The sequence below is a fragment of the Ascaphus truei genome, chromosome 17 (assembly GCF_040206685.1).
Source record: "Ascaphus truei isolate aAscTru1 chromosome 17, aAscTru1.hap1, whole genome shotgun sequence".
Lineage (NCBI taxonomy): Eukaryota > Metazoa > Chordata > Amphibia > Anura > Ascaphidae > Ascaphus > Ascaphus truei.
In genome coordinates this window covers 39,736,874-39,764,407 of record NC_134499.1, presented here as the reverse complement: position 1 = coordinate 39,764,407, position 27,534 = coordinate 39,736,874, and the positions used below count along the sequence as shown (strand labels likewise).

At 44.6% G+C, this 27,534-nt stretch overlaps 1 protein-coding gene across 1 annotated transcript in view; it reads right to left on the bottom strand.

Annotated features, from left to right (window-relative positions):
- FGD3 (FYVE, RhoGEF and PH domain containing 3) overlaps positions 1 to 27,534 on the bottom strand; it is a 145,066-nt gene extending 117,532 nt beyond the window's left edge. Inside the window, exon 1 of the mRNA XM_075574901.1 lies at positions 27,345 to 27,534. Coding sequence (XP_075431016.1) covers positions 27,345 to 27,384 — 40 coding nt within the window. The 5' untranslated portion in view covers positions 27,385 to 27,534. The remainder of the gene's footprint in view (positions 1 to 27,344) is intronic.

The following is a 27,534-nucleotide window of genomic DNA, read 5'->3' as shown; positions in this document are numbered from 1 at the left end:
TGGGGGTATTTTGTTTATGTATTCGAGGGGGCGTGGCAGTATTTATTATATGTATAGGGGAGGTGGGGGTATTTGTTATATGTATAGGGGATGTGGGGGTATTTTGTTTATGTATTCGAGGGGGCGTGGGGGTATTTGTTATATGTATAGGGGAGGTGGGGGTATTTTGTTTATGTATTCGGGGGCGTGGGGGTATTTGTTATATGTATAGGGGAGGTGGGGGTATTTTGTTTATGTATTCGGGGGCGTGGGGGTATTTGTTATATGTATAGGGGATGTGGGGGTATTTTGTTTATGTATTCGGGGGCGTGGGGGTCGCATCTTTCACCATCGTGTCCATTATTTTTGGACAAGCCACCTGGCACCCGTAGCTGTAGGGGATGGTTCTGTGTAGTAAGCCCACCCTTAATTTGCCCAATAACAGGGATGGGGCTGTAATATCCAAGGGGGCTATTTAAGGAGCTGCAAAAGCTTCTGGTCCTTAGATCCCTGGAGGAACCAGAGGAGGGGTCTCTAGGCTCTCTTAGCCTGTAAGGGGAACAACTCTATTGGGGTTTCTTTGTGTTAGGGCAATTATCCCAATTTAGGGGCCAGCATTTCAAGGGAAATGATATCACAGCAGGGAGTGGTTCCCAACCGCAGGGTTTAGAAAGAGACCTGGGTGAGGCTGCTGGGAATTGCTGGATGCAAGGGAGATGAGCTGCTACAAATCTCATGGTATGAGGAACAGAGTGCAGGTTTCCAAAGATGCTGAAAACCAGTCCTGTTGTCACCTGTTAATAAAAATTCCTGGCGCCCTTTATCATCATCATCATCATCATGAGCCTGCACAGACCTTCAGCACACACAGAGAACAAGGTATCCTGCTGAGCACCTGCATACCCACAAATAGGGTGACCAGGTGTCCCGTTTTAGCCGGGACAGTCCTGTTTTTTTAATAGCTGTCCCGGCTGCCCCGCATTTTTTTAAATGTCCCGTTTTTTTGTGGCTGTTCCGGATTTAGCCACCAGAGCAGGGGGGCAGCAGAGAGCACAGAATGCAGGCAGAGAGGAGGCCGGTCTGACAGCAGACGGTGGGGGCGGGGTTAGCTGCAGAGGGTGGGGGCGGGGTTAGAGGCAGAGTGTGGGGGCGGGGTTAGCTGCAGAGGGTGGGGGCGGGGTCTGACAGCAGAGGGTGGGGGCGGAGTTAGTGTCAGCGGAGCCTCAGCAGTGAGAGCCGGAAGTGAGGTGCCTGCTGCCAGCCAAGATGGCTCCCCCCCTCCATGCTCCACAGTGACAGGTAGGACACAGAGAGAGTGAGTGCGAGTTTCTCTGTGTGTGTCACTGTGTCTGTCAGTGGCTCTGTGTGTGTGTGGGTCAGTGGCTCTGTGTGTGTGTGGGTCAGTGGCTCTGTGTGTGTGTGGGTCAGTGGCTCTGTGTGTGTGTGGGTCAGTGGCTCTGTGTGTGTGTGGGTCAGTGGCTCTGTGTGTGTGTGGGTCAGTGGCTCTGTGTGTGTGTGGGTCAGTGGCTCTGTGTGTGTGTGTGTGTGTGGGTCAGTGGCTCTGTGTGTGTGTGTGTGTATGGGGGGGGGGTCAGTGGCTCTGTGTGTGTGTGTGTGGGGGGGGGGGGTCAGTGGCTCTGTGTGTGTGTGTGTCAGTGGCTGTGTGTGTGGGTCAGTGGCTCTCTGTGTGTGTGTGTGTGTGTGTGTGTGTGTCAGTGGCTCTGTGTGTGTGTGTGTGTGTGTGTGTGTGTGTGTGTGTCAGTGGCTCTGTGTGTGTGTGTGTGTGTGTGTGGGTCAGTGGCTCTGTGTGTGTGTGTGTGAGTGGCTCAGTGTGTGGGTCAGTGGCTCGGTGTGTGGGTGGGTGTCAGTGGCTGTGTGTGTGTGTGTGTGTGTGTCAGTGGCTCTGTGTGTGTGTGTGTGTGTGTGTGTGTGTTGGTCAGTGGTTCTCTGTGTGTAGGTCAGTGACTATGTGGGTCAGTGGCTCTTTGTGTCTGTGTGGGTCAGTGGCTGTGTGTGTGTGTGAGTGGCTCAGTGTGTGGGTCAGTGGCTCTGTGTGTGGGTGGGTGTCAGTGTCTCTGTGTGTGTGTGTGTGTGTGTGTGTGGGTGTGTGTGTGTGTGTGTGTGGTCAGTGGTTCTCTGTGTGTAGGTCAGTGACTATGTGTGTCAGTGGCTCTTTGTGTCTGTGTGGGTATGTGGGTGTGTGGGTCAGTGGCTGTGTGTGGAGAGAACATTTTTTTTAGATCTATTTATTATATATTTATTTATCTTGCCTTTGGCTGTATCCTCCCCTCCAAATTCCGTTAACATGGCCGCGCGACGTCACGTAATGCACATTGCCATAACAACGAGCCACTCCTTGACGTCACGCGGCATCAAGTTGACATGACAACGGGACGCATTATGGCGCCGAGGCATCACGTGATGCCACATTGTCATGGCAACATGTCACCGCCTGATGTCAGTGTCTCGTTGTCAAGGCAACGGGGTGCGTCATGTGATGAATTTATTTTATAAATAATTTTTTAATGTGTCCCGGTTTTTCATTTTGAAAATCTGGTCACCCTACCCACAAACCCAATTCTGTTTAAAGAGACAGTAGGATTCTTGGGACGGTTTGTTTTTGGTGTAGCGCTCTTCCCTTAGCCGGGGGCGGGAGGGTAGGGGGGGGTTAAATTTATTTTATAGAAAATGCAGGACAAGGTCAGGGAGAAAGATACCAACGCTGTATCAGTTGGAGTGATAGAACCATGGAAACAATTACAGCTATACACAAGTTCCAAAGTCACCGTTGTTCTATTCATGTCTTTGATCTGTGTTTTCATTGTAAAAAAAATGGGCTCAAATACCACTGAATTATAGGTGTGCGAATCATTCACTACTCATTAAAATCAGTTAAATGCACCAAGTTTCTCATTCGAGCAAAACGTGGAATAGTCAAAATCTGTATAGTTGCTTAAAACAGCACAATGAGAAGGGCCCATGTCTTGTGGCAAACACCGGTAAAGCCGCATTCTCCCCGCCCTGCACCTCTTATTTTTGCCAGGATGTCCCCAGGAAGTAAAACCTGCCGTTTGTAGCTCCGGGGGGGGGGGGGGGGGGGGCTATGGTTTCCGAGATGCTACCCAGTAACCTTAGCAATTTCTAGTAAAATTGAATTTTAAAAATCGCCCGCATCATGCGGCCAATAGGAAGCAGTCGTATAATCCATTGCAGCTTTTTAGCGGCTCATTTGCCGCCGGACCTGGAAAAACCAGGAGGGGGGGGGGGAGAGAAAACTGCTGCTTTAACCCTTTGAGGGCCTGGGGGGCCACGGTGCCAAAGTGTAGTGATTTGGGGCACCCAAAGGGTTATGTCCCCTGTCCCACCCCCTGACCACCACCACCCAGCTAAGCTGTCCATGTTACCGCAGACCAATTAATTTGGCCCTCATAGTAAAGTTACAAAGGGACACGATACTCTTATTTTTAGTATCCGCACAACCAGAACTGTGATAGCAGCTGTAACACGAAATGAGGTTTAAAAAAGGTGCAATCCGACAGTCGGCCGCTTGAATTTCTTCAGGCCTCTGAGTAGGGAAGTGTTGGTCAATCGTTTTTTTTTAGCCCCATCGCACCCTGTCCTGATCAGAGTCAATAAAGATAAGGGGAGGTGGGGAGCCGGGATTCTGGCTGTTCCAGCGCTCGCTGATCACACAGTGACATCACACAGTGACATCACACAAAAGGGAGCAGCCAGAGGAAATCAAATCCCTCCCATAGTGTATAAAAATATCCCTTATGCTCACATTCATGTCTCAGATTTGTCCACAACCTGTGCTTCCCCATTATCTCTCAGCCCAGGGGGGCGCAAGATTCTCTTGGGGGGGTGCAGCACTTACAGAGGCCCCGGGGGGGCGCGTGATGCCTCTGTAAGGACCCTTACCCCATCTATGGCGGCTTCGGGCGACACGTCGCCATGGCAAAGCAGCATCATGTGGCATCAGAAACGCCGGAGACAAGGTAAGAGGGGGGCAGGTGGGGGGGGTGGGGGGGAAGAGAGCTGGCAGTGGGGCGCAGATGGAAAACTTTGCACACCCCAATCTTAGCATACTGCTTACACTGCAGCCAGGGATTCTGGGTAAGTACATGCAAACAGCGGCGGATTTAGGAATTCGCCGCCCTTTGGCACATGCTTGTGTCTGCCGCCCCGCTTATCCTTCAGCGAGACGCCTTGTGACGTCCGCGACGCCATTTGACGCTCAATTTTGGAGAAGCGGGGTAGCAGAACGGAGGCAGCCGACACAGGTAAGTCCTTCCCATTCGGTCCGATAGCGCGGCAAATGCAAATAAGGGCAGAGATTGTTTCCGCCCCAAACTTTTCCTGCCTTAGGCTGCGTTTATAGCGACGGCGCGGCAAAATAAATGCATTGCCGCCGTCGCGTGCGCTTATAGTCGCGATCTCTGGAAGTCATCTCTATTTGATTTTCCAGCGACCGTCGCCGGCACTATAAGCGCAGCCCAACGGGAAATCTGACACTGCATGCAAATGAGCTCTGACAGTGGGTCCCTAAAAGGTCCCTATAAGCTTATGCCTGCCCTGCACAGCTTCTTCAGCCCGGGTAAAGAAGGGCATAGCCAGTAATTCAAGTGATAAAATCCCTCTGCCGTACAGCAAACGGAGGCTTCTCTCTCTTTTACACTCACCATAACTTACTTTGTGTCTGGTTGTTGCCACGACCAGCTTCACATGGCAGAGCCAGTATAACCAGCCTCACACTGATGGAGTTCCAAAAAGGTCAAATCAGCTGTCTGTGAGTAGGTATACTGGCTCTGCACTTCTTTAACCCCGGCTGTGCTGAAAAAGCGTTGTAATAACGGCAGGCATACGCCAATACGGCGCCATGTTAAAATGGATAAGAAGCAAAAAGTTACACACTGCTCATTTGCATTTATTACCCATAATCCTTCAGTTTTTTTTCTTCCTATAGAAAGTAATCAAACTGTTGAGTGTCCCCCAGCCATGGATTGCTCATATTGTGCACTGTGGTCTCTTTGCCATATAACTCCGAATAATAACCAGTAACATCACTTCATGTCGCAATGTTTCAAAGAATTGAGAGTGGATCATTAGAGGCAATAAATTGACGCGTGTAATTATTTGGCGCTTGCCAGCGTTCGATGTTAATGGGAAAGTAGCTGTAGAAAAGGGACATTTATAGTCCTATTGATTTTCATGGGGATTCCTTAAAGTGCAATGCTGCTGAAAGGGCATGGTATATTACAAGTATAAAATGTGTACATACACAAGCACACTAATATTGTTTTCTTGTATAGTGTATGTAGCGCTGTACAGATAATTTTTGCAGACACAGTCCCTGCCCCGTGGAGCTTACAATCTATGTTTTTGATGGCTGAGGCACAGAGAGATAAAGTGACTTGCCCTAGATGACCGGGACCAGGTTCCCTTGCTTCACACTCAGTGTCATTGTTTTCAAAGTCAGTGTCTGTACTCACTGGGACATTCCTTATAGACCAGGGGTGTCAAACATACGGCCCGCAGCCCGCCAACTAGTGACCGGGAGTGCAGCACGGGTCAGCAGCTTCTGGGGGGAGGCAAAAGTGGTGATCCACGCCCCCACCCTTTGCCGGGAAGTGAGGGGGGGGGAAGAGAAAGAGAGAGGGGGAGTGTGTAAGAGGAGGAGAGAAAGAAAGGAGGGGAACATGGAGAGGACAAAAAACAGGTAAGGAGAGAGGCATCTAAAAAGGAGAAGCAGGTGGGGAGAAGCTGGAGAGGAGGGGGATATGCAGGGAGAAGCTGGAGGGGAGCATGCAGGGGGAGAAGCTGGTGAGGAGGGGAGCACGTGGGGGAGAAGCTGGTGAGGAAGGGACTATGTGGGGGAGAAGCTGGTGTAAAGGGGAGAAGCAGGCGTATTTTGATAATTTATGGTACGTATTGCCCAAATTAAGTCTGGTGAAATCGGACCAGGCCCCTGATATGAGAAGCGGGTGTCACCCCTGTAATAGACGTTCTCAGACATAAATGCTCCTGGTTGTCAGTTTTCAAGTAGGTTGCTGGAAAAAAATAAATCAACATTCAAGACTCGAGCTGTAACAAGTATCCACATTTCTGACCATTAGACAAGCAGTTGGATTTATGCGCAGACAATTAAATTCCTGTCACTGCCCTAGTTCACACAACTCGCACAACCGCACTAAAAGCAGGCTCTGGCGTTTGTCAGGCAGGATTAAACAAGTATTTACAGGAATACAGATGGTGACAGTTTGAAAGGCTGCGTGTCATCTGTAGTATTAGAAAATAATTAACACGAACAGAAGCAGCAAGAAGAAGAAGAAGAAGAAGAAGAAGAAGAAGATTCCAGTAATCTTTACATGAAACACACACATTTTACATCGGGTTCCTTGTTGTCAGGGCAACTTTGCAGACAGCATACACGTCAAAATGAGATTTATACAGAGAAGTGAATTGGATACGTGTTTCCTACCACTCAACAGAAACATGCCATCATTAAAGAAACATTAATAATTCAATTTATTGATTATATTGCCATTCCTTCTTATTCACAGTTGATGAAAATATAAAATACAGGTTGCAGTAAGTATCCCAGTGGAATTTCTAAATGTACTCATGCAGAATTTTGGGTGGGTGAAGACGGTGTTATATTTGATAAAACAGGTCGTTCAAATATATTAGGTTAGCACATTTCCTGAACATGAACTAAAATACAGTATCTCATATTGTTATTAAAATGTAAGGTAATCAAGTTGTTCATTAATGAAGTTCACCTTAAGGTTAAATTGACCGAACACATCTGGACCCAAATATCTCTCCATTTTCCTGTATTCAGATATTAAAATTCTAGCCACAGCTGTCTACGTTGGTGAATCGGTTCGTGTCTTCCCAGCCTCATACACAGCTTTTACATTTAACCAAACAACACACTCTCTCTGGTTTGTCGAATGCACAGACCATGTCTCCAGCAATTTACATAGCGAGAGGTGTATAACGCGCTAGGATTATGTGCCGACAACCTGACGAGCGCCCGTCTCCAAACCTCTGAGTGAACGGTCCATTTGTAGACAATTAGAGCATCAAGTCAGAAATACAATGATGCAAAGAGCAACCTCTGAAGACATCTAGCAGCCTGCAAGAGACCAGGACTTGTAACAGAGCACACATTTACCCTTACCATATAAAGTACCAGCAGAGACCGGTCAAGCATCTGCCCTCTTGGAATTGTCGATCTCAATCCTCTCCCGAATAATGAGAATACCGCAAACCCGGAATGAATCAATGGACCAGTTTTGTTGTGTGTAAGATTGCAGCCTTCCTCGCTCGCAGCACGGCAACTAGGTCATTTGAAGGTTGCTAGTTTTCTTCCGGCGCCAAGGCCTGTGTGGTAGCCGTCCATCCTTCCTCTGCCCTCTCTTGCTCACGCACAGCTGTACGGGTGCACAGAGCCGGTGACAAAGCAGCTCGCGTGATGAAAAAGGGAAAGTAGTTTTCAGCCTGCAGAATGCCTTAGAATTGTTGCCATGGAAATAAATGTGCAAAGGGGCGGGAGCTGAGCCGATGACAAATGCGGCTACCAAACAGAGTGGGGCTGGAAGGAGAAAAGCTCTGGCAGTAATTTTACGGGGGAGGACGAGTTGACAAATATAGGTTTTGCTTCGGCTATGCAGATACACATGGTAACACTACTGTCCGTGTGTGTATACGATGGAAGTCATACCCTGTGCTTAATGTGCCTGTACCGTACGGCTGTACTACACCTTCTAACCTAAATCCTATGCACCCCACTGCACGGGGATCTAATCCTATGCACCCCACTGCACGGGGATCTAATCCTATGCACCCCACTGCACGGGGATCTAATCATATGCACCCCACTGCACGGGATCTAATCCTATGCACCCCACTGCACGGGATCTAATCATATGCACCCCACTGCACAGGATCTAATCATATGCACCCCACTGCACAGGATCTAATCCTAGGCACCCCACTGCACGGGGATCTAATCATATGCACCCCACTGCACGGGAATTTAATCCTAGGCACCCCACTGCACGGGATCTAATCCTATGCACCCCACTGCACAGGATCTAATCCTAGGCACCCCACTGCACGGGGATCTAATCATATGCACCCCACTGCACGGGATCTAATCATATGCACCCCACTGCACGGGAATCTAATCATATGCACCCCACTGCACGGGAATTTAATCATATGCACCCCACTGCACGGGAATCTAATCATATGCACCCCACTGCACGGGATCTAATCATATGCACCCCACTGCACGGAAATCTAATCATATGCACCCCACTGCACGGAAATCTAATCATATGCACCCCACTGCACGGGAATCTAATCATATGCACCCCACTGCACGGGAATCTAATCATATGCACCCCACTGCACGGGATCTAATCATATGCACCCCACTGCACGGGATCTAATCATATGCACCCCACTGCACGGGAATTTAATCATATGCACCCCACTGCACGGGAATTTAATCATATGCACCCCACTGCACGGGAATCTAATCATATGCACCCCACTGCACGGGATCTAATCATATGCACCCCACTGCACGGGAATCTAATCATATGCACCCCACTGCACGGGATCTAATCATATGCACCCCACTGCACGGGAATCTAATCATATGCACCCCACTGCACGGGAATTTAATCATATGCACCCCACTGCACGGGAATCTAATCATATGCACCCCACTGCACGGGATCTAATCATATGCACCCCACTGCACGGGAATCTAATCATATGCACCCCACTGCACGGGATCTAATCATATGCACCCCACTGCACGGGAATCTAATCATATGCACCCCACTGCACGGGAATTTAATCATATGCACCCCACTGCACGGGAATCTAATCATATGCACCCCACTGCACGGGATCTAATCATATGCACCCCACTGCACGGGATCTAATCATATGCACCCCACTGCACGGGAATCTAATCATATGCACCCCACTGCACGGGGTGCATCCAGCTCTGTATGTCGCGCACAGGTTAACGCTTCCCAGACGCACAGGGAGGGAACATTAACTGGCTTTGGGAATCTTGCTTCTTTCAAAAGACCACAGTTAACAATAAGCGACATGTTCCCTCTATTACAAATAAGCGCTTATATTATGTCCCACTTAGCAACACACATTCCAGTTGCTATTAAGCAAACGCAGTCCATTATGGTATCAATTCCCTATTATTTTAGCAGCGGCTTACCAACTTTAAACAGCAATCGCACCTAAAATCACATTGGTACTGGCGGATCCTCCAGAGAGGCTATTTTTAGCTTTGGGGAACCCCCATAATGTCTTCCCCCGCCAACTATTTTGATTTACCAGCTCTGCACTTCTTTAACCCATGCAGTGCTGTAAAAACTGTGTAACGCAGCAGGGATGTGTGCATTTGCATGTCATTACCCAGAATCCCCTGCTGCAGTGGAAGCATTGCATGCTAAGAGATAATGGGGAAAGGCAGGGTGCAGACCCGTGAATGTGCTCACAAGTGGGATTTTTGTCGATTTCCCTAAAGAAACCGGCTAATATCACGAGACCTCCCCCAGAGCCACAGATAGCGCGGCTCAGCGCTAGAGCCACAGATAGCGCGGCTCAGCGCCAGAGCCACAAATAGCGCGGTTCAGCGCCAGAGCCACAGATAGCGCGGCTCAGCGCCAGAGCGTCTCCTTGTTTGAATTCTGTCATTATATATTTACAAAAAAAAATTAAAAAGCCGTTCGGGTCGGTGGGATCGCGGCTTTTAACCTCAGTGTGAAAAAGTCCAATACCAGTGTCACAGAACACAATATATTTCTTAGTACGTCATGTAATTAGGGACTTGTATCCAATGGGAACATTAATGCAGCTTTTGTGCTAGTGTTGAATATGATTAGGGCTGCGTAAACAACACTTTTTTTTTTTAAGCACAAACACAAAAAGATCACCATTTGATTAAAACAGAAAATTGTACTGTGATTTCATGATGGAATCAGGGAGAAAAGATGAAAGTAAAAGTAATTCATACATAGATGCACACAGGCACTTTTGACCACTAGATTATGAGCGAGCTGAAGCAGTTCGGACTTCAGCATAGAAATGGTTAATAAGGGTACCTTTTCAGGGTCAACTTCATTAACTGTTCTCTGTTCACATCAGTCACACCCTGAAACATTGGGTTGAAATTGTATATATCAGACTGTCACTGAAGGTTAAGAGGATGTGCTGTCGGGACAATTAGCTACTGTACCCTTCAGCCGCATACATAAACTTTATCAAAATAATTGTTTTTTTGTAAGTCAAAAAATTAAGATGCACCAGAACCCAGCAATATTCAAGTAACATTCTTACAATGCTGTATCCGCTCCTAATGATGAATCTTACATGCAATAACAAAACTGAAACATTTAATAGATTATCCCTGGTCTCCTAGCAACAGAGGATTTGGACAACAGAGAATATAGAGAATAGAAGGGTGAGCGGAGTACCCATCCCCCAGCCTGCAAAGATCTGACTAAGGGGTTTTCGGATGCATTCATCCATCAAAAGGCCAAAGGACCATCCCCCGAGAGTCATCCAGCACTCCTTCACCAAACCAAAGCCACTGTGCTTTCAGTAAGGAATTCAAAATGTTAATGTCTCGTCACATAAAACATCATGATATTACAGCTTCATTTCAGGTGAGATATACCCAGATGTTCTTTATTAGTCAAATATGCAAGGAGCAAAGATCAAGTCTAATTAATCTATGATATTAGGCCTTCATTCAGAATTACCCTATATGCTCGCACGCACGCACGCACCTCGCTCTCTCAATCACACAAATGAGAAACCAATGGAAGAGATCCTTCTGACCTTTACCCTGACTCACTAACTATATATGGGACTACTGGGAACTATTTTATTCAGTTCTTAATGATTCTCCTTCCTTATCCTACCTTCTTTCTTATATATAATGTAACCCATCTTCCCCCACCCAAGGGAGATTTCCTGCGGTTATCTGTTGGTGCTAAACATCTGGCTCACAAAAAGCTCTGAGCATCTGCCGGTGGTAGTGGGGTTTATCAGGACAGGCTTTTGGTGCGTAGTACCTTCTCTTCTCGGTGCAGCGCCTCCATCCTGCAGGGACCCTATTAGAAACAGGGGTAACCTCCCCACAAGCATTTCTTCCTTCATAGAACACACAGTAGCAATGGTATAACTGGTTCTTTATTGCAGCAGATTGTACCTCTCTTGCATGGGACATGAGATGACTACCATAGGCAGCACCTGCTCCTATCCCTCGCATGTATCTGTCTGGATCAGAGCCTAGATCGCAGGACTCATCCCTGGACTCAACCCCCAGGGCTTGAGGCCCCAAAAGGTCTATCCTTGACTCCCACACTCACTGGTGGAGAATGGGGTAGATGTTCCCACTCCCCGGAGGGAGGGGTAGGAAGGTGAACCATACCCCTGCCCCACACTTCCATCTCAGCACAAAACCCCTAAATTTAGGCTGCAGCCCTCTTTTGTACCCAGGGGAGGGTCCTAAGTTTGAGCCCCTGATAGGGCAGTACCCAGGTCTTTGGCCCACTTCCTCCCCCTCCCTCCCGTCACTAAAGGGAGTTGTTTACTGCAGCAGCAAGGAGCATGGATTTAACCCTAACACTGCCTGCACTGGTACCAGGGTTTGTGTGTTAGGCAGGGCAGATTAGTAGCCCAGGGGTACCTGGCTACATAATATAGAAGGATGTGGCATTCCAAGGTGAAATGTGAGATTCTAATCCAGGGTTTCTAAACCTTTTTTCCCCCCACACGGGAGCCCTGTTGAGATGCTCCAATTGTTGGGGCAACTCATCTAATCAATTGTTACATATATAGTTATGCAACTGTGTTTCCCCCACCCCGGTGGGAGATTTGGCCATTACTACGTATGTGGTGCATGATACCAGCTGGTAACAGGAGGGCTGAGTCATCCGCTGAGGATAGTGGGGACACATGACTAGGCTTCTGGGGCTCATACCCTACATATTCATTAGCAGTGCAGCGCCTCCATCTGCCGTAGGCTCCAGGGAACTGAAGATGATCTCCCAGGGTAGAACCGGTTACCTCTACCCCTAGTAACATCAAACACCAGGCTGGAGGTATATGCAAACAGGAACGGTTTATTATCTCTTCTGTACAGCACAGTATACGGCAGGGTGCTGCCCAATGCAGTAACTATCAGCTACCCACTGAAGGATGGTCCCTGGAAGGTCACTACAGGCCAAGGGCATCCGCAGCCGTCCTAGCTCTTCCCTGCCTCCCTGGCAGAGGTATGGTCCACACTCGCACTCCCCCATAGGGAAGAGGGCTGGAGAAGGCCCAATAATCAGCCTCTAATGTGTGACCTGCATTCCTCAAGTGGGGAAAGGCACTAATGAATTTGGGGTGGCCCTGCGCTTAAGTACTGCCAGGAGGAGGGCACCAGGTCTGTCTCATGATTGGTGATGCCCAGGCCTGATGTCACCGCCTCCCGCTGTCACTCAAAGGCAGCTCCTCGTAGGGGAAAAACCCATATCAACTACTGGCAAACTGATTGTACCAGGGCTTACTGCCAGTACAAGGGCAGAATAGTAGCCATAGATGGCATGGCTACAGTTACCAGTGGAGAAACACGGTTCGAAACAATATTACAATAGAAGACATAGCTAATGAAATAAATGATTGGCTAATAATCTCATACATGAGATAGATATATATATATATATATATATATATATATATATATATAGCCTATAGGGAACCATGTTAAAAATGGTTATTGAGGCAAAAAGTGACACTGTGTGCTCATTTGCATGTCATTTCCCAGAATCCCTTGCTGCAGTGGAAGTGCTGTATGCTGGGTGATAATGGGGAAAGGCGGGGTTGCAGACCTGCCTAAGACATGCAGATGAGCATACAGCTATATTTGCATATTTGCTTTCCTGTGGAGGGTTTTTGTCACTTTTTTTACTCACCATAACTTAACTCAGTATTATATATATATATATATATATATATATATATATATATATATATATATATATATATATATATATATATATATATATATATATATATATATAAATCATGGCGTGTGTATGCTGTAAACATGTCAATGTTTTTATTTAAAAAGTATGGAGTTTTTTTCCCCACTCCGACATTTAAAGTAACAATCTGAATGGCTCCACTTCCAGCTCTGGTTCTCTTGTTCCTAAAATATTATCATTGGCTCCACTACGACAGCCAACAGAACGCCACATCGGTGACCCGGGCGGAAGTTTTCTAAAATATTTTTGTTTACTGGTAAATTACAATTGGAATATTTTAAGGGAACTGAGGGATTCTAGAGCTAGAAGAGGAGGAAGGGATAATCATTTTAAGTCACAATCAGGCCGGATTTTCCATATGGTCAAGCAATAAGCGCAGGAATAACTTATTAAAAATGCATGTTTACTGTAGCTCAGTCTCTTCAAATGGCGAGGGGTTAATAAAAGAAAATATCGCGGCTCTTCTTGAGCTCATTGGAGGTCACCGTACTTTGCTGGAAGACAGTTCTTTCCCTCAATGGCCAAAATTAAACATAAGCATATTAATAATTAATGTGTACCTTTGGTGTCCAAAGCACAGCAATAAAAAGTAACACGGTGTAAGGTTACAAGAATGGTGAAGATCTCACAAATCATCACATAATAAATCATCAGATCAATAACATTGGAACACTCCTTTTGATGCATAATAGATTAGTAATAAATAAGCTTTTTAGACCATATATACTTACATTTCCAGATGTAGGATTATTAGGAGCAAGTTGTCCTATATTTAGAAGTTCTCTAAGGGAACTTTCTCTTCCTGTGTGAAAAACAAGTTCTCACTAAAGTGATTGTTGTATAATAATTTTCTTCATTAACTTTGGCCCCTTGAGCGCCAGACAAAGCAATGCGTTGTTCCCCCTACGCCTCCCTCTGGCACTCAAAGATTTAAAGGATTTACTAAAAACCTCTTTATTACAATTTAAAAAAAAAAAAAAAAATCCAAATTGATCTGAAAAATATTGTAATGTGGATTACCTTAAACAAGAACTTGTATATGTAATTAAATAAAAAAACTAAAAAGAAGTTAAAATAAACCCTGCGCTCCAAGTACCAACTATTAAAATCTGTGACGTGTGCGTTATAATACTGTTATGCTTCGTAACGTAGATAAACTCAACAGGCAATCCCCAACTGACCCAGGGCGGACACGTTAATTTACTATGAGCACTATGTATTTTAACCTGGATAAAAGTCCCAAAATAGTTGGTTCAATCCAATGGAAGCCCTATTGCCATATGTTACATAAATGGGTTTAAGTACTAATTGGGTTGATATTTTTTTTAATTTGCTGGTTTAATTAAAACAATCACTTGTGAGCATATTCACATCTCAGGTCTGCAACCCTGCTTTTCACCAATATCTCTTAGCATACAGTACAAGGCTTTCACTGCAGCCAGGGATTCTGGGTAATGACATGCAAATAAATTAAACTGCACAGCGTATGGATTCTACAACAGTGGGATACATTGAAAGTTCTTACTTAAAATAATGGTAAAGCTCTTGGGACTGGAGCCATAGGTAACTGCCGAGTTTGCGTATACAGTACATGCAGTAACCCTTTACTGCTCAAGGCGACAGTAAAGAATGTGACCGAGTTAAGAGTAGATGTTTAATATTAATCACTTAGAGACATCTACTGGTCTTACATTGTATTACACTCAAGAGCTACACCAGTATAGTACGGTATAGTGTTTTTAAATAGGGGTTCCTATGAACAGTTCGGTTACCTGTCCATCCCCAATGGGTTCTCTGCAATTTTCAGGTAATTTCAAAATACAGAAAAATTTACAAATGCATCTGATCTCAGACGCGCTATTAGAGAGATTTGGGGTTCCTTACAATGCATCTGATCTCAGACGCGCTATTAGAGAGGGTTGGGGTTCCTTACAATGCATCTGATCTCAGACGCGCTATTAGAGAGGGTTGGGGTTCCTTACAATGCATCTGATCTCAGACGCGCTATTAGAGAGGGTCGGGGTTCCTTACAATGCATCTGATCTCAGACACGCTATTAGAGAGGGTTGGGGTTCCTTACAATGCATCTGATCTCAGACGCGCTATTAGAGAGGGTCAGGGTTCCTTACAATGCATCTGATCTCAGACACGCTATTAGAGAGGGTTGGGGTTCCTTACAATGCATCTGATCTCAGACACGCTATTAGAGAGGGTTTGGGCTCTGCAGAATTTCACAATATAATTATAGGAGGACCTTTAAAAAAAATTAAAAAATTTAAATAATGTTATAATAACCAGTTTCTACTTAATGAGCTCCCTCGTTTCGCACACACACACACACACACGCACACACACACGTATTTTTCTATGACACTTTCTTGGTTCTCCTCACACATATGGCGCCCTCCGTGTGTTATATAATACAAGCCCTCACGATGTGTGCATTAGCAATGCCTAGTGATGAAGGAGCTTGTATAGAATAATGCATTGATGCCTCACCCAGTAATAGAATAGGGAGCAGAAAGCAACACCAGCTGCAACATTACAAGCCTGACAAAAAGGTGTTAATATCTTCGTGTGCCATTAACATCAGGCTGGTAGCGCTGAAAACTTGGCCTGTTGATAGCCCTCCAGGACTGCAGTTTAGTACCCGACAAATCTAATGTTAGTAATTTCCCCTTCAAAGTATATAGTGACTGTAAATTCCACAGTCTGATGCAAAAATATAGATCTATCGCAAAAACCAGATGTTTACATCTAATATATTATGATTTCGTTCACCCATCGCTTTGAGAGATATGCTACAGTGCGGCGGCGGCGGCGTCTCACGATGACAACCCCAGCCAAGTCTTACAGCTGCAGCACAAAGCACTAATCTTTTCCAATATCCCAAGTCATTTAATCTAGCTGCAAACCAGGCACAGTGCATAATGTAGTTCATTGCAGGAAAGCGCGAGGAATAAATTAAACATCTCTGCCACTGCTTTAAAAATAAAGCAAGTTAAGAGTGCAAATTAAAATGTCAATTATATATACATAAATTCCAGGACAAGAAGCTGTAGCTGCAGTTTCAATGCTGCAGTTTCGCACAGAACACAACCAGGCAATTCTGCGAGGCCATTCACCACCCTGTGCGAAGGGGTTTGTTTGTTTGGGAGTTCTGGAAACAATGTTCCTATCAGGCTCAGGTTAATGGACTAGTGCAGGGGTGGCCGACTCCAGTTCTTCAGGGCCACCAACAGGTCAGGGTTTAAGAATATCCCTGCTTCAGCACAGGTGGCTAAAGTAGCTCAGTAAATGACTGACAATGTCTCCTCTAAGACAGAGATACAAAAGTAGAGCTCTACTCACAAGTTCATAATGCAATTCTCCACGTAATGTGACAGCCAACAACAGTGGAAAGACCACGTTTCAGGTCCCACGTGGACCTTTCATCAGGTGATGGCCATCCCTGTGCTAGCATCTTCAGTAAATAGTGTGTACAGGGCTTTGGAAACCTTGCACTTCTCGTCACAAGTTTCGTGAACATGCATGGGGAAAAAAACTACTCTGTTGGGAAATATAAAAATCTGAAATGTTTTTAGTTGCATTAAGTCCTGCGAGTGATTACCAATAACGTGCGCTGCCAGAGACCCTTGCACTGCATTCTTATGCATTACATACTTTTGCATGGCATTAAATGAAAAGGGTCAGTGACCTGGAACAGGATTTCATATTTTTCTGTCTCCCTTTGCAGCTCGTGTCTCCCTAGTTTGGCTGCCTGTTATTTTCCCTGTCCCAGCAGCTAGCTGCATGTGAAAGGTAACATTATTGTTACATGTTGTTTACACAGCCCTAGTTAGTGTTGGTTGCCCTAGCAACCTCCTATTCTCCTAAACTGAGAATGGGCTATTCTGCCCTCCCCCCTGTCTTGCTGACAGTTAGTTAGTCCCATCTCACTTCTAGTGTGACCCTTGCTCCTCACTTCCTTTTCCACCCAGGACACAGTGAGTACAGTACCTGCCTGCTACAGCCCCGGCAAGGCCTTTCTGTTTTACCGTAGTCTAACCTCATACAAGCATTCAGACAGAGAAGCTCTCTCTACTCACACTACACCTGCAAGTACCCCTTTGTTTTCTCCTTCTGCAATAAAGTTAAGAAAGACAATAATGACTTGTTATGCTTTGGAAGGGGGAAGACATGAGTTAAGCTATCTGGGTCTATTCATACACTGGCAGTAGAGGGAGAATGACTTCAGCGCGCCTGTCCTGCACAGGAACATGAAAAAACCTACTACTTAAAAAGTGGGGAGGGGTGCGCTTAAACCCTGGGAGGAGGGCCCCTAACCTCCAACCAACTGAAACCAGTTGAAAATGAAAATTAATAACCACACAATCCCTGCAATATCTAACCCCAACAACTATCAAATAAAAATACCACGTGTGAGCACATTCACATGTCAGACATGTCCACAAACCTGCCTTCCCCATGACCTCTTTGCAAACAGTATTTCCACTGCAGCCAGGTATTCTGGGTAATTACATGCAAATGAGCACTGACCGTGTCAACTTAGACAAGTTCCCTGAATAAGTAAAGTCCATGTATTTTTGTGATACATTTTCTCTACACCGTCATCTTCAAAATGAGGTAAACATAGCTAAAGAAGCAGAGTTACGATTGGTTTCATTATGGATTTACATTTGTTCACATGGAAAAACCATATCCATTCCAGATGCAAACTGTAAATAATAGGGAATTTTTCCCAGACTAAGAACTTGATCTAAATGGAAAATACTGTAGGTTACAAGCAGATAATTCAGCATCTCCGGCTGTGTGATAAAAGCACTCATCGTCACTGAAAACATTGAGCCTCGGATAAGGAAAGACCAGTAACGTAATGCTTTTATATCACTGCTTCAGCAACTGGAATGAATGGTCTAACCCTTTTCCTGTAAATAGGCGATGCAACCACTTATAGGATGAACTGTGTGATCAGCAGGATATGTACTACACCACACTGGAATGTGTTTTATTGCGGGATCACTGCTCAGCAAACATGGCCCATAGTTTCCATACAGATGAGCACCTGAACAGTTATATAATCCAGTCAAGTTGAACTTGATTAAAAAGGCATTTATTCATGGAGTCAACACTTGAAGTTATAATCTTGCAGTCAAAGCACCAACACCTTTCAAAAATGATTTTTTTTGTAAGGGTACCTGAACAGGGTGTGGCTTGGTCCCAGTAGGTCGTGGTCAGAACCACATCTGCTACAGGGTAAGCATTTCTTAAAATAAAAAAATTAAATAAAAAAACTCTTTACAGAAGCTTGGTTTTCTGTGCCTGCGAGAAACAAAACAACTACAAATATGGCCCTGTGTCACCAATCGAAGTTCTCTCCCGATTACATTGCGGCTTTCTATTGGCTGTCGGAGCAAATCCCGACTTCACAGCTATTTAGTGCTCCGGAGGCAGAATATCTGCCCTGGACCTGTTCCGCAGCACCACCTCCCAGATATAGATATAATGCAGAGTGGATTTCTGCTTCAAGAAGAATACTTTTTCAATGACTGAAGTCCTTGGTTGTCCAAATGTGAATCTTTGGACATACGTATCCACCTAAAATCGTAGTCAATGTGCTGTTAAACCATTAAAGGCATCTTCATTATCCACTTTTAGAATAGTGAACTGCATTAGTCAAAAAAGCAAGAGTGACAAATGAAGTGGATATTTACTTAAACCGCAACAGAGATTAACAGAAAGTCCCCTAAATGGCTGGTAACAATTAACAACAACCATCACAGTTTAGTAGAGAACACTGCACATTAACCTCACAATAAGGGTGTCAAACAAAAAAATGTGATGCTTGAATATAGTTCTCCCCAATTGTGAATGGAAGTTTTCCACGAGCCGTGTAATATGTATTATTGACCTGTACATTGAAATACTGTAATTCTATAATGGGCATTTAAAATAAAATTATAATATATGTCCACGCAAGACAGAATAGTGATCCAATATTGTTCCAACCCTCTATTATAAAAAAAAAATTTTTTTTTTGTTTTCTAAAATCTTGGTAAAGCTTATGCTTTCATGCACACCATCGTTTCATGTAACCCTTTGTATTTATAATTATCATTTGCAAACAAATCAAAATATAGTCTTTAAATCCTTTATTATTGATTAGTTTCTAAAATTATCACTAATATTCTCCAAATGTGGCATTTAAGTACAAGTGTACTGTAAATGGAAAAACTAAAATCAATGTTATCAGAACCAGAAGCATAAATATTAACAAATCCCAATTACAAAAATAGCTAGTAAAACTTTAATATCTCTGACTACAACAGTAGCGCCTTTTCCTACTGTACCATCCAGTACAATAATATATAGGAAATACTGTGTAATATTCATTAAAAAGGTGTCATTTTATAGCTGGGGTACATGTGCCTAAATAAACAGATGTTTGGGAGGTATCCCACAGCTTAGCAAACCCCCTTCCTGATGTCATCAAATGTGCAACTGACAGCCAGAAGATAAACAAGTTAGTTTCGGGGCTTAGTGAACACAAAATGGTTCACCAAGATTAAAAACATTCTGTTTTCCGCTTGATTATTATTTCAAAGCTGATCAATATCCCAACCGAGCACAAACTGAAGCAGCGTTTTCAGTACATGTCGGTAATGGAGTTTAATGCCTTCAGAGACACAGTGAAAACATATTCCATGGTGATCAGATTTTCCACTCTGCTGTGGATGGTTTTTCATGGTACATAAAAAATAAATCTACAACAATATTAATCTCTTGAGAGAGGTGGGGGATGTGCAAGTTGATGCATCCAGTTGGGCAGTCCTGGTTTAAATCAGTTCATAAAAAACAGTCCCAGCATTAATGCTAGAGCAGAAGGGCCTTTGTTGGTTTGTTTACCAATTTGCAAGTCAAAATGTTCATTCAACCATTAAAATTATTTATTTTTTTATGATTATTTTGCAGGATATCCCTGCTTCAGCACAGGTGGTGCTCTCAAAGACTGAGCCACCTGTGCTAAAGCCGGATAACCTGAAAACCTGGCCTGTTGATGGCTGTGGAAGACTGGAGTTGGCTTCCCCTGATTTAGGATAATTAATTTGGTCTTTTGAACATCAGCTTGCATTATTATTATTAGTGTGGGCCCCTGCGTGCATGGAGCTTCCTTCAAAGTCTCTCGGCTAAAGACTTGCAATGAAAGCTTATTATTGTGTAGGAATGATCTTCTTAAAACTACCCTCCAAGATTTGATGGAAGGCATTTCCCCAAAACTACAGTACAATAGTTAAATAATGTACATTCGGTAGAGTAACAGTACTCAGTCTCAAACTATTTTGAAGCAAGATGCAGTTATTCTGAAACAAGTCCCGGCACATTCATAACGGTAATATCTTCAAAATCAATATCCTGTAACCTTGTTTCAGGCACCATGAAAATGTACACACGGCCTACTCCAGTGGAATTAATTCTATTTAAAGACTGTTTATAAATGTCTTGATCATTGGTTACACAAAACCAATACTTTCAGTGTTATTATACTTTACAGTTGTGTGTATGTATGTGTGTGTGTATGTATGTGTGTGTATGTGTGTATGTGTGTGTGTGTATGTGTGTGTATGTGTGTGTATGTATGTGTATGCATGTGTATGCATGTGCGTGTATGTATGTGTATGTGTGTGTGTGTGCGCGCATGTATGTATGTGTGTGTGTATGTATGTGTGTGTGTGTGTGTGTATGTGCGTGTCTGTATGTATGTGTGTGTATGTATGTGTTTGTATGTGCGTGTATGTGTTTGTATGTGCGTGTTTGTATGTGCGTGTATGTGCGTGTATATGTATGTATGTATGTGTGTGTGTGTGTGTGTGTATGTGTATGTGCGTGTATGTATGTGTGTGTGTGTGTATGTATGTATGTGTGTATATATGTGTGTGTGTGTGTGTGTGTATATGTATATGTGTGTGTGTATTATATATATGTGTGTGTATGTGTGAGCTTCGTTGCTGCCAATTGCTTAAGATGGGATGTGTGCGCATTATACATTACATGGCTGATGACAGCCGTACAGCTGTCCAATCTGTGATTGCTATTCAGGTGCCAATAATTTTCAGTCTTGTGCTTAAAGGAGCACCCCTGCAATATCCTGTGTGTTTTCATTTTTTAATAAATGAGTTTATTATACAATACTTACTGCATTTTTTCCCAGCCGGAGCCAGCAAGCACAACACAATAACACAACCAGAGCGACACTAACACAGGTGTATACGGGAGGAATCCCACCTGGCTAGGTGCCGAGCGTCACATTGAAGGCTTCCCCAGGGCTTACTTTCACTCTGCGATGAGGTAGGGGCCGCCCAGACCTCTGTGGTACAATCCGCAGCAGAACACTTGCACATCTCCCGCCCTCTGCTTCTCCGGCAATACACAGTCCCCTAGCACAAAGCACTTTGAATTTCCCCCTGGCATGGCTCTCAGCCTCGTTTTCAGGCGTCTCCGGCACAGCCTCGGAGCACACCGCTTAGTCCGTCTGCATGACAGAATGAGCGCTGATAAGGTTCCCCTTATCTAGCTTCCCCGCTGCCATAGGAGAGTATGGTAGAGGGGCTGGTGACCAATGAGAGCACGAATGCTGCTCACGGACCAATCAGGAGGCAAGGGCTTGTCTGCATTGGCCAATCAGGGATGGGGGCAGGCTTAGAGAGTGAAAGGGCTTGTGGAGGGAAATACGAACGGGCCAATGGTAGTAGCACGTACTAGAGGGACGCGGCAACGGCTTCCCCCGTCCGACAGGCTCTCCCCCGCTGGGCAGGCAACCACATGCTCCGCTTTTTCAGGTGGATGGCCCGTCCGGCTGATCACCGCCCATAGATACTTTCTCCTCCCCCTCCAGTCCCAGCAGCACCATTTTCTCTGGACGTGTGGGCAGCACTAAGTGTTTCTCAGCCCCGCATGGCCAGAGACTTTGGCCCCACTTTATTGTTGCACAGAACACATTCTGATACTTGCAGTTACATTTTTACACACTGGAAACAGAGAGCACGTTTACATGGGATGCAAGGGACTAGTCAAGGGCCGGACTTGGGGCAAGGTGGCCACCTGGGGCCTACGGGGCCCCACACTCCCTTCTGTCAGCGCCGGGATCCAACTTTCAACTGACCGGAGGGGGGGGGGTGGGGAGCGTGGGGCCCCCGGACCGGCAGAGAGGGGGTGACTGGTTAGTGTGTGTGTCTTACCTTCATCGCAGCAGGCCGCCTCCTGCAGTGTAGCATTGCCATGGTAACCTGACATCACGGCGTGGTGTTGCCAAGATGCCGTGACGTCACGCCGCTGCAGCACTGCGGGAGGAGGGCTCCTCGTCTAGGTAAGTCCATCTTTCTTTATTTTATACAGGGCGAGTCCCGCAGCAGAATGCCACCGTGGGCCCCGCAAAGCCAGATCCGGCACCGGGCATGTAAGAACAGGGTAGCTCAGGGGTCTGGTGTCCTAATGAGCCCCAGGGAAGAACGGCAGGGGCCGGGCTCCGAGCTTAACCTCTATTATACTGGTCACTCGGCCCCTTTCTATCACAATAAGCATCCTTTCATTTCTATAGCAGGTTTTAAAGTGGCAATCCAAGCCCGAGAGGTTTTTGTAGGATTGAATCAGGGGTCTCCGGAGCTGAACCCTGTTACTTTCAGCTACGGGGACCCCCAGCTTTTGGAGATGTTTACCTTTGAATTAGATGCCGGTAGAAGCTCATTGGCTGCCAAAGATGACGTAGTGGGCGGTGTTCATCGATTTAGTGTCCTGCAGGCAATTAGGAAGCTGTGACATCATCAGTGCGGCTTCCTATTGGCCCATGTAACGTGGGAGCTTTAAATGTAGAAGTCCTGTTTCATCACGGAGGTAAGAATCTCTGGGAGCAGGGGGTCCCCGAGCTGAAATTAATGGGGTTCAGCTCTGGAGACCCCCTGCTTCAATCCTATATAAAAATGTAACAGAATTTGCAGGCTTGGATTGCTACTTTAGCACACTTCACTAGCAGTGCAAGATCTTTGCAACACTTTCCTGTTTGTGATAATTTGTTGCCAATATTCCCAGCAGTTTGAGCTGCAAACTGCAACAATAGATACTGTAATGTTACCTTAGTAATATAAGAATACATTGTAGCTGCGGAGTTACACCGACTGAAGGATTGATTGAAACTGAAAAGCAGCCATTTAGTGAACCCAGGGAAGCTGAATCTGCTATAACAATTACGGGAGAACGCATTGATCGGCAGCTTAGGTAATTCATGTACAATTAAAGGTCATCAAAGGCTGCAAATTAAAATATATATTTTTTTTTTATTTTTAATAAGTGCCACTTGGATTGTCTCTTTAATCTAAGTCATATCGACCTCTTTCTATTGACCAACCCTTCAATCACCAGCCCTTAGTTTGCTCAATTCCTTCCTCGCCATCCCATCACAGCTGCCAGCAGATATGCTGTTTGAGCCTGTTCTGCATTTGCCAACTGTGGAAATCAGAAGGTGCCCTACATCTGCCAAGTCTGGGGCTTCTATTTGCTCTACAGCTGTTAAAAAAGCAAATGTGCATTGCTGACAATCACACAGCTGTACTTTATGGGCCAAGCACAGCATGAATGGCAAAGAAGATCAAATTACTAGTTAAAAAGTCAAAATATATGTTGTGACAGTCATGTTGCTATATTACCCGAGTAAAAGCAGTGTCCTGAAAAGCATTGTGCACTTGATTTATTAATGCTCCGTCACACACGACGGTAAATTGTTGGTTGTTCGTATAGTTTGGCATTTCTGCTTAACATCGCACAATATTGGTCATAATACATTAAAATAAGTAAAATGTATTGTGTTGGAATGCAACAGCAAAAACCCGAATCCTAAACCTAATCATGTGCATTCTTTTTATCCCATTTTCAAAGGGATTTTAGGAAAAGGTAATATATTAAAGAGAGGAATTCCATGTTCTACAAAACTAGTCCTCGAGATACCGAGGTTAGGTGATGCTCCTACCGTCCTGTACCATTACACTTTGAGATCCGCTCTGTTCACAGCAAAATAGACGTGTTGGCACCAGAAAGTGTGTGTAGTGTTAGGGCTCAGTCCTGTGGATCAAATTTCAAAAACAGTTGCTACACAGATCTTTGCAAGAATATTGGGGCAGGGTTACACTGTACCCACATTGTTCTTCAATACACAGTTCTACATAGACTGCCGTCATTGCTATAACATGATATAAATAGATATATTATAGATAAATATAACCGACTATATGTATTCATCCAATATTCCCTGAAGTTATACAGTATGTGTCATGGATATATTCTCATGGTAAGTGTTGGGACTATATGTGTAAATGACAGCGGTTGTACATGAAAGATAGTTCAGCTGCCTCAAACACAAGACAAAAACTAAGCATCCAAAACGTATGGAAAAAAAAACCCCAGTAACAGCCAAATATTAATACAATACATGAGAAAACCTATTAAAAAGGAGTCAATATGAGCCTGCTGGCCTACACAAAGGAATTTACTAAGCAGCACTGCCTCTCCACTGACCGGTATAACCAAAGTGTCACAAACCTGCACCCATTACACACACACACACACACACACACACACACACCTCCAAAATTGATAATTAAAAATGCTTGGAAAATTCTAAGCAATATCAAATACATACTGTATCGGATTTCATTTAGCCAAATACCAAGTGTCCAAGGAATAAAGACATCACAAAGTTACCTTTATACCTGATTATTACATTTCTAAACTGTACAATTTGTAATCAGAATGTGGTGAGACTTCACACTTACTGTAACCACATGCCTGATAAGTGTTAGTATAACAGATTCCATGTAAACAAGGCTGTATATGAAGAAATAAATATAATACAGACTATCTGCACAAGTCCTGCTGTCCTAGGGAAGAAGAGCTGAGTGGTCAAACAAAGTGACCACATTTTGGAAGGTTTGACCTGGACAGGTTTCCGTGACGTGGTAATATATGGAGCAGAGAGTATGGGAACTGATCTAAAGTGTGATATTAATATTTTTTAAAGCATAGTATTGAGGAATGTATTTCGTTTTAAGATACTCCTGGGCTATTTGTGCGCACCAGGACCCTACTGGGTAAACCAGAACACTCAGATGCTTTAGTCCACCATGGAATCATTGTGGTTTTGTGTCACATTTCCAGCGTCGGAGTCGGGTATTATAGCAGCAATCCTGCGGTCCTTTAAAATATTTTTTCGCGTTATGATTGAAGCAGGGGGTCTCCGGAGCTGAACCGTGTACATTTCTTCTCTGGGAACCCCTGGCTTCCTGGGATACTTACCTCCATAAAGGGTGCCAGTAGCAGTGGTGGCTGGGCTATGTGGGGCTAACAAAATGGCGGCTTAAATGTCCTGCGGGCCGATAGGAAGCCGTGACATCATCCCTTGCAGCTTCCTATTGGCCCGCGTGACCGGGACATTTAAACCTGCGGAGTTGCTACCGGCGCCCCGTACGCAGTAAGTATCTTAGGGAACCCCTACTGCTGAAATGAACACCGTTCAGCTCGAGACCCCCTTCTTCCCACCTATTGGGAAAAACATATGTTCCTTTAAAAGGGCCACAGTGGAACAGATTGAAGGGACTAATGAACACGAAATTGACAGCATGGCTTGCACTCCTGCATACACAGGCACAGGGGTCTCGTGACACAGAGGGTATGCTATTTTTGCTCATTTTTTGTAGGGGGAGGTCCATTCACGTCCCTGTGGGCTGGTTGTGAGCACGCGATTGGTACCCCAAGAAATCACGTGACTGCGATTGTGGAAGATGGCGCAGACCGACGGTGAAGCCCATTTCTTAATCCTACGATTGCACATACAATTATGTATCGCTCTTAATTAGTACTCCGACTCCCGCTCTAACCTATAACAAGCTGGTCCAGCTTTCAAAAAAAGGAAAGTCAAATGTATTACTACTGTGAAGCGTTATGTACATTAATGGCGCTATATAAATAAAGACATACAATACAATGCGTTTATCTATGTCACGGAGAGCCACCGATTTGTGCTCGGTAACATACAGGCATGAAACGTGTCTCATATACAGACAGTGGGATTTCCGCTTATGCTTTGGCTCATTGGCAGCGTCTGGTTATAGGCTTGCCCTGATGTATGGCACCATCTACGTTCCCTTTCAGGGGCTATAATTAGTGTTTCGGTAAAATATTATCCTTACACACAGTCTAGCAGCCACAATTAATATTTACATTGTCACATTTGCATCTATACCCTTTGTTTTTACTTACACACTTTAAGCTTAAACACAAATGTAGCCAGTTTTAATTGCTCATGACAGCTTTGCCTATAATTAGTCTGTACGTTCTGTTGGCAACTACAGTTATAATTTAATACATTAAATTTCAGACAAGAAGAGCTATTGGTGCACAAAATATAATCATACCCTCTCGTAGAACAGCAACTTAATTAAACAAACTCATGGCTGAGAATCAATCCACACACCCTCCTGACATGTGTTAACTAAAGTGACTCAAAGCCATCCACCTGCCTATGTTCCTCCTTTATCATACTCACACACACTGGGTATTAATCTCATTATATTGATCTTCACACCAAAGGGGCAGCACGATCGTATTATAAATACATGCTCCACTGAATGGGTTAAAATGTCTTAACATCCGGAAAGAAATGCGCTTTTTAAAATGTATTATTACAAACCTTGCCAGCATGAAATACAAAAAAAGGCAAGAATAAGAGCAATTTAATCTCTCTCAATCACATATGCTAGTGCCTGCTTTTAACGTCCAGACCCGAGCTATAAGACAATATACCCTTTATTTCACAACAGAGGAATTTGTCAAATAGATCCCAATTATGAAGTCAGATGTCTAGGAGAATTGTATCTCCACTGAACAGGAACATCAGTCTTAAAATGCCTCATGGGCAAGTATAACCCAAAATAAAACCCTTAATAAGTTAAAGAGTTTTAGCTTAGACTTGTGCTTGCACTGAGAATGTCCCTGCACAGAACCAGTGTTGTAACTGCAGCTGTGCTCTCCCTGCACAGGACTCACACAGGAACAGCTGTGCTAAAGCCCTCCTCTACCCCACTAGCAAACCCTATGAAGGGCTTCACACTCACCCCACTAACAGAGGCAGAACAACACAAGTTACATCGCACACAACACACAAATCCATGCTCCCAAAAGCAGCTTACAGGCATACCAGTGTTTTCTATTTATTTATTAAACTTTCCCCAAACTTACCATCTGCCCCTGTCTGCATGTTGGGTCTGTTCCCGGTCATACTGCTCCTGCCCCTCTGCCTTCCTCTTGGGGGAATAAATCTCCTGGACTTCCAGATTGCTTTTTTTTTGTGTGTGTGTGTGTAAGCGGAAAAGGAAAACAGCCTCAAGAGAGGACTTTCCCCTTCATTCCCAGCTGCATGGCCACTCTC